At 37.0% G+C, this 12,582-nt stretch overlaps 1 protein-coding gene across 20 annotated transcripts in view; it reads right to left on the reverse strand.

Moving 5' to 3' along the window:
- LOC117335442 (hemicentin-1-like) overlaps positions 1–12,582 on the reverse strand; it is a 66,030-nt gene that overhangs the window by 39,413 nt on the left and 14,035 nt on the right. For 12 of the 20 annotated variants that reach the window (XM_033895435.1, XM_033895434.1, XM_033895436.1 and 9 more), the window contains 5 exons: positions 7,027–7,326; positions 6,052–6,351; positions 5,301–5,600; positions 3,071–3,370; positions 1,699–1,998 (listed from right to left, as the gene is read on the reverse strand). In XM_033895435.1, coding sequence (XP_033751326.1) covers positions 1,699–1,998; positions 3,071–3,370; positions 5,301–5,600; positions 6,052–6,351; positions 7,027–7,326 — 1,500 coding nt within the window. Of the gene's footprint in view, positions 1–85; positions 387–1,698; positions 1,999–3,070; positions 3,371–5,300; positions 5,601–6,051; positions 6,352–7,026; positions 7,327–12,582 lie in introns of those variants that run through there. The other 8 variants (XM_033895440.1, XM_033895443.1, XM_033895429.1 and 5 more) reach the window with 7 other exon arrangements.

Raw genomic sequence — 12,582 nt, forward strand, 5'->3', positions numbered from 1 at the left:
CCACATTTAATACTCGATGAACATTAATGTACAATAAGAAATGAGATCTGATCCACGTTCATATCTAACAAAAAGATTAACATACTTCCTGAAACTGTCAGTGTGGTTGAAGAGCTCTGTCCAGTTCCTACAGAGTTGCTGGCAAAACAGGTGTAGGTTCCAGTGTCACTAGTATCAGCGTTGATAACGGTCAAGGGATGGAGAATTGACTGAAGACCCGGAGTAGTTGACACCGTCAATGGTGATGGACTGTGTACCACCTCCAACGTTACGTTGCCAGAACACGGAGGTATGGGCGGGGTTGGCAGACACGGTACATCCCAGAGTGATGGTTGTTCCTGTGTTGGTGCTGTAGGCATTCTGGGAAATGGTGACAGTTGGAATATCTGAAAATATTGTTCATAATATTGTTTAAATTATTTTAAAACTAAACTTTAAGAAAAACAAAGCTAAAAACAAACAGTATACTCTGTATAGATGGCATGCTCAAGACCACCAAATCTATAATTATTAATCTAATCAACTGAAATCTTTTTTTTTATGGACTTCTTCTGTCAGAGAATCTTAGGAAAACAACCTTCATTTATATTTGTATTTCACTACCTGGTACCAAAATATATTAACATTAATTTTGGTTTAAATATATTTAACGATCATGAAAAATAGGCCTGCTAGTTAGTACATGTATCTTTCGATCCCCACAACACCGGATGATTTATACTCTTCCTTGATATGACTGTCCAGTTCAATACATAAGAACTAAACTAAAACCATGGAGGTTCAGATTAAAGGTGAATATTACAAAAATATCCTCCAACACACAATATTTACCAAGGTTACAGAGGTCAAGGTCAAAAATAATGTCACACAAATATCAGGCAACATACACAAAATTAAGGCTCATAATCATGTGAAGTTGTTTGACTCTAGCTTGAGAACTGTACGAGATCTTAACCAACCTAAATGTCACAACAACAGATTCCAGACGGATCTTGCCACTCTAAGGGGAATGATCTTTATCAGTCCTATAAATAACTGAACTTTTCTCTACTTTTACCTTCCCCCCCCCTCTTTTTCTTAATCATTTGATAACAAAGGGAACCAACATAGAATTGTATAAAAAAAAGATTTAAGAAGAACTTTCTGAGATTGATATTGTTAACTAAATTACAACTGTCAAAATCCAAGATAGCCACCTGTGAGCAATTTGTTTTCCTCATATCAGTCCTAAAATAAAAAGGGCACTACTAGGGACAAGGGAAATGTAGATATGAAATATGAAAATGATCTATTCAATACTTCAAGAAAATAGCAATAACAAATTTTCCTTTCCAATTTCTTATTCTCATCAGCCCTAAAATCAAATGAACACGACAAGGGACCAAGGGGGAATCTACAGATGTAATTTGAGCCAGATCCATTCGGAACTCCTCTAGAAATATCAGTACCAAGAATTGTTTAAAGATGGACAATGGACAGACAACTCCAATGACACAGGGAGATTTGAAGAACAGTCCACCATCTGATATGGGCTAAATTATAGACAGAAGGGCAACCAACATTGGATTATAACTCAAGATGGTCATTTGTACGAGTCTGGTTAACAAGTGCATCCACATTTAATACTCGATGAACATTAATGTACAATAAGAAATGAGATCTGATCCACGTTCATATCTAACAAAAAGATTAACATACTTCCTGTAACAGTCAGTGTGGTTGGAGAGCTCTGTCCAGTTCCTACAGAGTTGGTGGCAAAACAGGTGTAGGTTCCAGTGTCACTGGTATCAGCGTTGATAACGGTCAGGGATGGAGAATTGACTGAAGACCCGGAGTAGTTGACACCATCCATGGTGAGTGACTGTGTGACACCACCAACAATACGCTGCCAGAACACAGAGGTATGGGCGGGGTTGGCAGACACGGTACATCCCAGAGTGATGGTTGTTCCTGTGTTGGTGCTGTAGGCATTCTGGGAAATGGTGACAGTTGGAACATCTATAAACAATACAAAAGGTATATTTTATCTGTGAACCGGTGTAACCTTCCATATTTGATTTTTACACAAAAGCTTTTGAAACTACTATTGATAATCCTAGTTGTGACTTGGTTAATGTTTTTACTTTTGAAGATTCTGTAGAGATTGTTAAAACTTAGCAGCATAACTAATACACAAGAACACACGGCACATTCAACTTTCTGGCCCCAAGATAAAACGATCTCAAGTCTAAAACCGTGTTCAGTTTTGACTTAGCCAATCAAAGATGATGTTATGAAACTTTGACATCATAGGTGATTGGCTGATCAAAGTCTGAAATTGTTTCATGATGCTGGAGCAAGAACTTCTACTGGGTCCCCCAGATTTGTTCAGATATGTAGTGTACTACTGTAGATTCATCGTATCTCGAGATTATCAGAATAATTAATTAAGAAAGTCAGAGTTCTGCTAATTTTTACACTTATACCTTACTATCTGATAAATAATGAAGTTAAAAGAAAGGTATCAGTTCTAATATTTCTCCAGATAATTAGTGATCTCTCAGCGACTCCTCCAAATCTATAAACCAACTAAATCAGCATTTTCTTCAAAATCCTCTTTGTCAAATCGATCAAACTCTTGATCAGCTGATACTCCAAACATTTCACATAGATAGCCATACTGTTTTATAATCCATCATCATTTAAGTCAAGAATTTGCTTGAACTTTCACTTACGGTATCATATTACTTTCAACCATCTTAAAGATATGACATCATTATGTAGCAAAATTACTAGTTTGTAATACAGCTTGACTATTAATAGAAACAACAACAATTAACAATTCTTTGGCAGTGTATCAAAATATACCTAAATGAATTCCTACCCACTTCAGCTACCCGATCATCAACAGCACTCAGCCTAGTCCATAATATAAGCTGGTTGTGGCGACACAAGAACATATTAAATGACTCATAACAAAGACTGACTCTTGTAAAACAGTAATAGTCTGTCACAACTAAAGAGGACAGAACAGAACTACAGAACTCTGTAAATATTACCAGCCAAAAGCTCAGGAAAACTGATGACTTACTTCCTGAAACTGTCAGTGTAGTGGCAGAACTCTGTCCAGTTCCTACAGAGTTGCTGGCAAAACAGGTGTAGGTTCCAGTGTCACTGGTATCAGCGTTGATAACGGTCAGGGATGGAGAATTGACTGAAGACCCGGAGTAGTTGACACCGTCAATGGTGATGGACTGTGTACCACCACCAACAATACGCTGCCAGAACACAGAGGTATGGGCGGGGTTGGCAGACACGGTACATCCCAGAGTGATGGTTGTTCCTGTGTTGGTGCTGTAGGCATTCTGGGAAATGGTGACAGTTGGAATATCTGAAAAACATTTCATGTATAAGTTGCCCATTGGTTATTTATGATACATATGCATATTTTATACATTCTAAAACAAGAATCTATGTCACATTGGCCTAGCACAAGCTTGCATTGTTTGTCCAGTGGTATTCCTATTAATTTGATCCCAAAATATTATTTATTATATATTATTAACTTGTGAAAGAAAAATATTTACTGTATCATAATTGACTACTTGATTCAAGTTGCAGGTGCCCTTTTTGTATGTGCATCAACACTTACAATCTCTAAAGGTATTCTAACAAGAGGCCCAGGGGCCTTAACGGTCATCTGACTCTAAATTAAAACCCTTATATCATTGTAGTATGTATTCTCTGTAGCAAGTATATAGTGGCACTGTTGGCCATGGTGGCCATCTTGGATTTCTGACTGACCCAATAAAAAACAACACTTGGTCTGGACCATCTAAGGATCATTTCTGGTAAGTTAGAGCTGAATCCCACTGGTGGAATTTGAGAAGAAGTTTGAAATAGGCATTGTTCAGGAAAACCATGATTGCACAATCATGTAACAAAATGGCCGCCATGGCTGCCAAGTCAATGATTTTACTAGGCCGAAAAATAACAACACTTTGTTGGCCCTCCTTCCTTAACATCCTCACCCATTTCCAGCTCAATGGCACCAATGGAACTGGAGAAGAAAATTAAAATGTGTTTTTCAAGATGGCGACCATGGTGGCCATCTTGGATTTCAGACCAATCAAAAAATAACAACACTTGGTCAGGATCCTCTCAGGAACATGTCAGGCAAGTTTCAGCTCAATAGCACTGGTGGAACTCGAGAAGAAGTTTAAAATGTGTTTTTCAAGATGGTGGGTATGGTGGCCATCTTGGATTTCGAAACGGCCCGAAAAATAACAACACTTGGTCAGGACCATCTCAGGATCATTTCAGACAAGTTTCAGCTCAATAGCACTGATGGAACTTGAGAAGAAGTTTAAAATGTGTTTTTGAAGATGGCGGCTATGGCGGCCATCTTGGATTTCGGACCAACCCGAAAAATAACAACACTTGGTCAGGACCATCTCAGGATCATTTCAGGCAAGTTTCAGCTCAATCCCACTGGTGGAACTTGAGATGAAGTTTGAAATGTGAAAAGTTTACGCACGGCGGACGGCGGACGACGCACGACGCCGGACGAAGCATGATGACTATAGGTCACCCTGACCCTTCGGGTCAGATGACCTAAAAATCATGAAGGCTAGAATTTCTGATAGTTCACTTCATACTGCCCTATGATATGTTATATCTTCTCACATTGGTCCTTATAGAGAGTGTCAAACTTTCAGTGGGGTCCTGACTGACCAATATCTGCATTCTAGTTTGCAGGGATTTTAAATTTATTGACACACTACTCAGATATATTCCTATGTATTTTAATTTTCCAATCATTGATTTAATCTTCATCAAAAGCTAAAGCTGTACAGTTTTACTCTAATCCAAGACCAATTTTCCAAATATTTTGCTGACTTTGTCATACCTACAACAGTATGTACTTGGATTTTAAACGTTGCCAGTAAAATAGATTATCTCCCTTGATTTGAATTTTAATCAGATTGTACATGAATCTCAAAATTACTGATGGATTGTGCTCAGAATGAATGTTGATCACATGATCTGACTGGTTAATCATACACCAATTTAAAATCTTTCTTAAATCTTAAATGTTTGATAAGGTAACAAGATTTTAATAAATATAATAATATTGTGAAGAAAAAAACAATAGAACATACAATGGGCCAAATGGGCCTGTATCATTCACCTGTGTCTAGAAAATCTTTAAAGCCCTTTAGGCAGGTGAGCTTAAAATGAGCAACTCTGATTGTGTGACCTTTCAGGTAATAGACAATAATAATCATTACAAACTAATATATTTTTTCCAGTTGACTTACTTCCTGAAACTGTCAGTGTGGTTGAAGAACTCTGTCCAGTTCCAACAGAGTTGCTGGCAAAACAGGTGTAGGTTCCAGTGTCACTGGTATCAGCGTTGAGAACGGTCAGGGATGGAGAATTGACTGAAGACCCGGAGTAGTTGACACCATCAATGGTGATGGACTGTGTACCAGTACCTACGTTACGTTGCCAGAACACGGAGGTATGGCCGGGGTTGGCCGACACGGTACATCCCAGAGTAATACTGTTTCCTGTGTTGGTGCTGTAGGCATTCTGGGAAATGGTGACCGTTGGAACATCTAAAAATTAGGAATTTTGAAGTCACATTAATCTTACTGTATTTTTCCAAATTACTAAATACCTACATCTGATATGGCTATTTTTGTAATTATTAGTAGGCTACTTTTCAGCATTCATTTTTTTGTTCATTACGTTTGAGAAATGATTCAAAACAAATAAGTTCTGTTATTTAATGTAATTAAAAGCATTTAAACATCAGAATTCAATGGTAAAATATTCATGTGTTTATAATTTCAGTATTTAGCCAAACAAAAATTTCCAATGTTCATTTTACAGTAGATATCCTTATTTCGTAAATATATCTCCTTTTGGAGACTGTCTGTGTGGTGACACAAGAATGGCTCATATAACATGATCGACTCATTTAAAACAACCTGCCTGCTAAAACAAGTACACGACAGAACTCTGTAAACATAACCATCCAAAAACTAGGGTAAATTGATGACTTACTTCCTGAAACGGTCAGTGTAGTTGAAGAACTCTGTCCAGTTCCTACAGAGTTGCTGGCAAAACAGGTGTAGGTTCCAGTGTCACTGGTATCAGCGTTGATAACGGTCAGGGATGGAGAATTGACTGAAGACCCGGAGTAGTTGACACCGTCAATGGTGATGGACTGTGTGCCACCTCCAACATTACGCTGCCAGAACACAGAGGTATGGGCGGGGTTGGAAGACACGGTACATCCCAGAGTGATGGTTGTTCCTGTGTTGGTGCTGTAGGCATTCTGGGAAATAGTGACCGTTGGAACATCTGAAAATGTAAAATTACACATCATTTCTGTCCAAAACTAGACCTACTAAAAACCTACTAATGCCTGTCAGCTGTTTGATAGATAGAAAGATTTCACAGTGATAAAATGAAAACATTTGCCAGATCTAGATTTCAACAATATTTTAAACGAGCTCACTGACATGGAATTATGGGATTGATTTCCTGTAGTCTAGATAGATGTTTACATATCTTCTTCCCCAGTTTACATGTTCCAGTTCATTTGGTATTAAAGGCTATCATGTTCATTGGAAATATTTCTTTTTCATGTGATATGAAGCTAACTTTCAATGATCATTGACATTATTTTTGGTTCTGTTGTCATCACCCTAGTAAATCTTATTTGGATGAAATAAAATAACATTGGTTTAACCTCCAACACAAACAAACACTCAACCTATGCATGCACCTCGCACACCAGAGGAGGCCAGTCTTATATCGCATAACCTTGATTTGACCTAAATTTTTCAAAGGTGTCCTTGTAGCAGAAGACCCTTGCTCTTCTGAAACACCTGGCTTCATTTTTCTCATAGTTTTTCGAGGACCAATATACATTTAATTTTGTTCATATTTTTTCCTCTTTTTATCAATATTGATTTAATAATCATGATTTCATTTATGTTAGAAAATACCAATCTCTTGTAAAATTTTACTTACTTCCTGAAACGGTCAGTGTGGTTGAAGAGCTCTGTCCAGTTCCTACAGAATTGGTGGCAAAACAGGTGTAGGTTCCAGTGTCACTGGCATCAGCGTTGAGAACTGTCAGGGATGGAGAATTGACGGTAGACCCAGAGTAGTTGACACCATCAATGGTGATGGACTGTGTACCAGTACCTACGTTACGCTGCCAGAACACGGAGGTATGGCCGGGGTTGGCAGACACGGTACATCCCAGAGTGATGGTTGTTCCTGTGTTGGTGCTGTAGGCATTCTGGGAAATGGTGACAGTTGGAACATCTGAAAATATGGAGAGGGTTAAGTTAAATTTTGAATATCTAGAAAACAACTAAGAAATGAAAACCCAGCTCCTACACAAAGAACCTGATGTTATATTATACTATGGAACCTAATGTTATATTATACTATGGAACCTGATGTTATATTATACTATGGAACCTAATGTTATATCATACTTTGGTTTATACTAGAAATAAAACTGTTGAGGGTCTCTCAAGTTATGTCATTGATTTCGATGAGACAGGACACATTGCATCCCATTTGGATTGAAACCTTGACCGATGACCACCAGAATATGACCTTGGACCTTTAACCTTGACCAGTGACCAGTAGAATGTGTCCAGGTGTAGGTAACTTTATGTTACGATAGTGTATGGTGTTAATGTGGACCAAATCTGCTTAGGGGTTCTCAAGATATGTTGTTAATAATTGGGATGTGAAATGACAGGATGGATGGATGGATTGACATGGGTAACAGTATTTGTCCCCACCTATTAAATAGCAGGGACGTAAAATTGACAAAATATACACAAAATTGTGGTCTTTCTATGCAAGCTATAATAAACCTCAGGCTGTCAATTTTCTATGGGGGAGGGAAAATGTGACATCAGAGAATGGCTATGAAGAGTATTTCATGCCAATAAATAATGGTTTGAAGAAGATTGTTGGAATCACATTTAATTAAACTAGTTTTTTTATCCCATCAATCAAAACCCTGGGAAACAGCAACAATTTAGTTCACCATTTTTATGCATTCTTGGCTATGGAAGGTTCCTTGGAAATTTGATCAAAATTTGTTCAAGGTTTTTGAGACAAGGTTAAAAGTGTCACATCGCATACGACCAGAAGACACATATACAATATATCATTATGAACTAAAGACCATTGCAAAAGGTAACTTCAGACTTTGTCTAAGATGACCTAACCATGCAAAACATTTAATGCACCTGTACCCAATCACAATCCAGATTCAGGGTGTCTACCAAGTATGGTTAACTTCAATAACCAAAACGAAAATTCAGGTTTTCAGATTAAAAGCAGTCAAGACAAAAGTAATGAACAAAAAACAGGATAACAATTTTTTAAACAAAAATATTAAAAAATATGTGACAATATAGGACAAAAGCATGTAGGTGTCACATAAAAATCATGAATCTCATACTTCCTGAAACAGTCAGTGTAGTTGAAGAAAGAAATTGTTCTTGTTTTAACTTGGAAATCAAAATCAGAAATAACAACAGACAATCTAAGGCAATGAGGTGTGCAAAGACATCGATAAAAATGACAAATCACATGACTTACTTCCTGAAACTGTCAGTGTGGTTGAAGAACTCTGTCCAGTTCCTACAGAGTTAGTGGCAAAACAGGTGTAGGTTCCAGTGTCACTGGCATCAGCGTTGAGAACTGTCAGGGATGGAGAATTGACGGTAGACCCAGAGTAGTTGACACCATCAATGGTGATGGACTGTGTACCAGTACCTACGTTACGCTGCCAGAACACGGAGGTATGGCCGGGGTTGGCTGACACGGTACATTGCCAGAGTGATGGTTGTTCCTGTGTTGGTGCTGTAGGCATTCTGGGAAATGGTGACCGTTGGAACATCTAAAAATTTGAGGATGATAAAATTTAAATTAAAACTAAACACACAGCCTTAGTACTTATTTTCTTATCAAGTTGATCATCTTTTATGACTATTGACATTATGTCAGTATTTTACCACATACCTGTCCACCATTTTGTTTACAAATTATCACTACAAAGCATCAAGTAAATGTTATTTGTTATTGCAGCGTAAGTTGTTATGACCATAAAAGCATTTTCCTATTTTACATACTTTGACCTGAAAAGCATTCTCAAGGTAGCCTTTAGCACATCACCATAAAAAGCATTATTTTATGGTACAAAACTGTTTGCGCTAAAAACCATTCTTAGATAAGCTAGTAAAAAACGCTTTGGCTTCAAAAAGCATTCTTAGATAAGTGCAAAATGCTTTGGCTTCAAAAAGCATTCTTAGATAAGTACAAAATACTTCAGCTTAAAGCGTAGGTATGTACAAAATACTTCGGCCTAAAAAGCGTTCTAAGGTAAGTACAAAGTACTTCGGCTTTAAAAAGCATTCTTAGGTAAGTACAAAATACTTCGGCTTAAAGCGTAGGTAAGTACAAAATACTTAGGCCTAAAAAGCGTTCTAAAGTAAGTACAAAATACTTCGGCCTAAAAAGCGTTCTTAGGTAAGTACAAAATACTTCGGCCTAAAAAGCGTTCTTAGGTAAGTACAAAATACTTAGGCCTGAAAACAATACCAACACAAAGTATTCATTGCTCTAACCTAAAGTCCTTTTTATAGTATACAGTCCCTAATCAAAAAGCAACAAATGTATCTTAATTTCATATAAATATGGAATTGCCGTGACTTACAAGGCCTTAAGTACATTTTTTAGTTCCTACAAAGAACACTCTTCAGCTTTAACCTTATCTGAACGATATTTCTGCCATTGAGACACAAAACTCTGGCTTTAAACCCTATCTGACACATGGGCTCAGCTTCAAGTCAGACTAAAGGATATTTCTGCCATCGTGACACTTAAAAGTCCTCTGACTTTAAACCCTAACTGATACATGGGCTCAGCTTCAAGTCAGACTAAAGAATATTTCTGTCATCGTGACACTTAAAAGTCCTCTGACTTTAAACCCCATCTGATACCTGGGCCCAGTTGTTCAAAAGGTGATTAGCTTAATCACTTGATTAGTGAAAATTTCATTTCTCATTTGTTGAAAAACCTGTGAGTATATCGTCTTTAAATTATGCCAGTTGAAAGAGAATTAAGAATTACAGAATTTCATGAAGTTTTGTCAAGTTAGCTCTACCGGAAATTATTATATCAGGATTTGAAAAATGTTGTTAAAATGTGATTAGCCTAATCACCTTTTGAACAACTGGCCCCTGGGCTCAGTTTCAAGTCTGACTGAAGGCCATTTCTGCCTTTGAGACACAAGGCCTCTGGCTTCCAGCCCTATATGACACACAGGCTCAGCTTCAAGTCAGAATGAAGGACATTTCTGCTACTTAGAAACTAGGCCAATGCCTCTCGATCTGAAGGATATTTCTGGGAACTCATATATCATGTGCAAATACAAGTCTGTTTTTCTGGAAAATGAAGATATACTCATTTGAGAATTTCTGTACGAAATTCAGAGTTGGATTCTGATCAGAAAAAGAGAAATTCTGATCAGAATCTAATTAGGTTCCTCAAAAATGAGTAAGATTCCAATCGGACACGTTTTCCATGCGCAAAATCTGATCAGTTCCTGGGAGATAAGATCCATGTCTTGAAAAATCTCATTCCAATTATATCCTCATATGAAATTGACATTACTTTGCCTGTTTAACTGGAGACACCTGGGACATCAACACATCAGGATTCCAGGGATAATTTTGGATGTTTGTATTAAGTTGTATATATGTTTACTGCTATCAGGAGAGGTGCAGAAGTAATACTGCATAAGGAGGTTGCTACAATCCTAAATATTTCTAAGTATAAATGGACATTTCAAGGATGGTGGATAAATCTGGCAACCTATCAAGCTGTGGTCTCAACCAATGTGATGTGTTTCCTTGATTTTTGACAAGTTGTTTGGAATTTTATTGAGTTGCAAATAATGACATTCAGTACTAGTGCTTTGAGGATATATACTTGGAACACAAGTATTGATTGATGAATGATCTCATTTAGCCATTTTAAACATCTCTAGGCCAAATGATTAAAAAATGATAATAAAAAGGAGTTAAGAATAAATTATAAAGAATGAAAAACTAGTAAAATCTGGTTAGCAAAATTCTAGATCTAATATTCTTACTTCCTGTCACCGACAGGGAGACCTGAGCACTCTGTCCTGTTCCAACTTGGTTGCCGGCAAAACAGACATAAGTGCCCTGATCTCCACTGTTGGCATTGAACACGACCAATGATGGACTGTTGACAGATGATCCACCATAATTCACATTGTCTATTGTCAGTGTAGTCGTCCCGCCATTGGTGGGAGTGAACTGCCAGAACACACTGGTATGTGTTGGATTGGCAGAGACGGAACACTGTAAAGTCACTGTTGTTCCCGTGCTTACAGAGTAAAATGTCTGAAAGACATTGACTGTTGGTAAGTCTGAAAAAAAAATTCTAACCTTGTTAGTGCTGGTTTTTATTGTAAACTAAACTGTTTTCAGCTAGTGAGTTGTGGCAAGTCAAACCAATAGTTTTCATTATACTCATAACGAACAATTGAGTATAATCCTCTACACGATTACTTCGTGCGATTTACAGCTAATGAAATCAAAGCAGTAACATGATATATCTACGTCTATTATACTGCTGCAAAAAAGCATAAATATTTATCACATAACTGGCCTGTTCTTTCATGTCATAAGACATAAATATCTTAAGACTCTCATGTGTAATAACACTATTGTGATGTCACAAAAACTGTATGATGTCACAATGAATATGTGACATGGCACAATTGTCAGTGGGGAGAAAAATATACTATCTGAGTAGAAATTCATCTCCCTAATATAGAAATTAATTTGGAAAGTTTTTATTTCTATTCTCATAAATTTATAAAGTTATGTGATAAACAAAATCTAACACTCGTTGCTTTGTAATAGGGAATATATTAAACTCGTCAAATAATTTTATAAGCTTATTGCTTAAAGGCTCCCATAAAATTATTGACTTCCTTTAATAAATACCTTATTACATAGCCACTCGTGTAAGATTACCTATATCTTAGAAAGTGCAAAGCAAGTCAAACAGGTGCAGAAAAAGAAAGACTGAAAGATCAACACATTAAATTGTTTTCAATGTAAAGAACACTTTTTTCCATAGTTATCTCCCTTCCCTCAATCCAAAATTAACTACAGGAGGGTTATTAATGTCTGGCTGAAGTGAGGAAGGAGGGTGGTGGGTCGGTGATACATGTTCTGACTAACAGAGGGTCAAGTGAAGTAAAATTGAAATGTTCTTCAATTAGGCAAGGGCTACTTTTTCAGGTATCCTTAATAAGCTGGTGTTGGTGATAAATATCCAAGGATGATTAAAAAAGAAATACATTTCATTTTTTCACAGATACAGTATATGTATATGTATTTTGATATTCAATTTGAGAAAGAAGCTATATTACTAAGGGGATAAGTTCACTAACTGGGGTCCATTTTGCAATATACAGGTATTTCAACAAAAGTATATTGTAATATTTTAGGG

Source organism: Pecten maximus, chromosome 10, assembly GCF_902652985.1.
Source record: "Pecten maximus chromosome 10, xPecMax1.1, whole genome shotgun sequence".
Classification (NCBI taxonomy): Eukaryota; Metazoa; Mollusca; class Bivalvia; order Pectinida; family Pectinidae; genus Pecten; species Pecten maximus.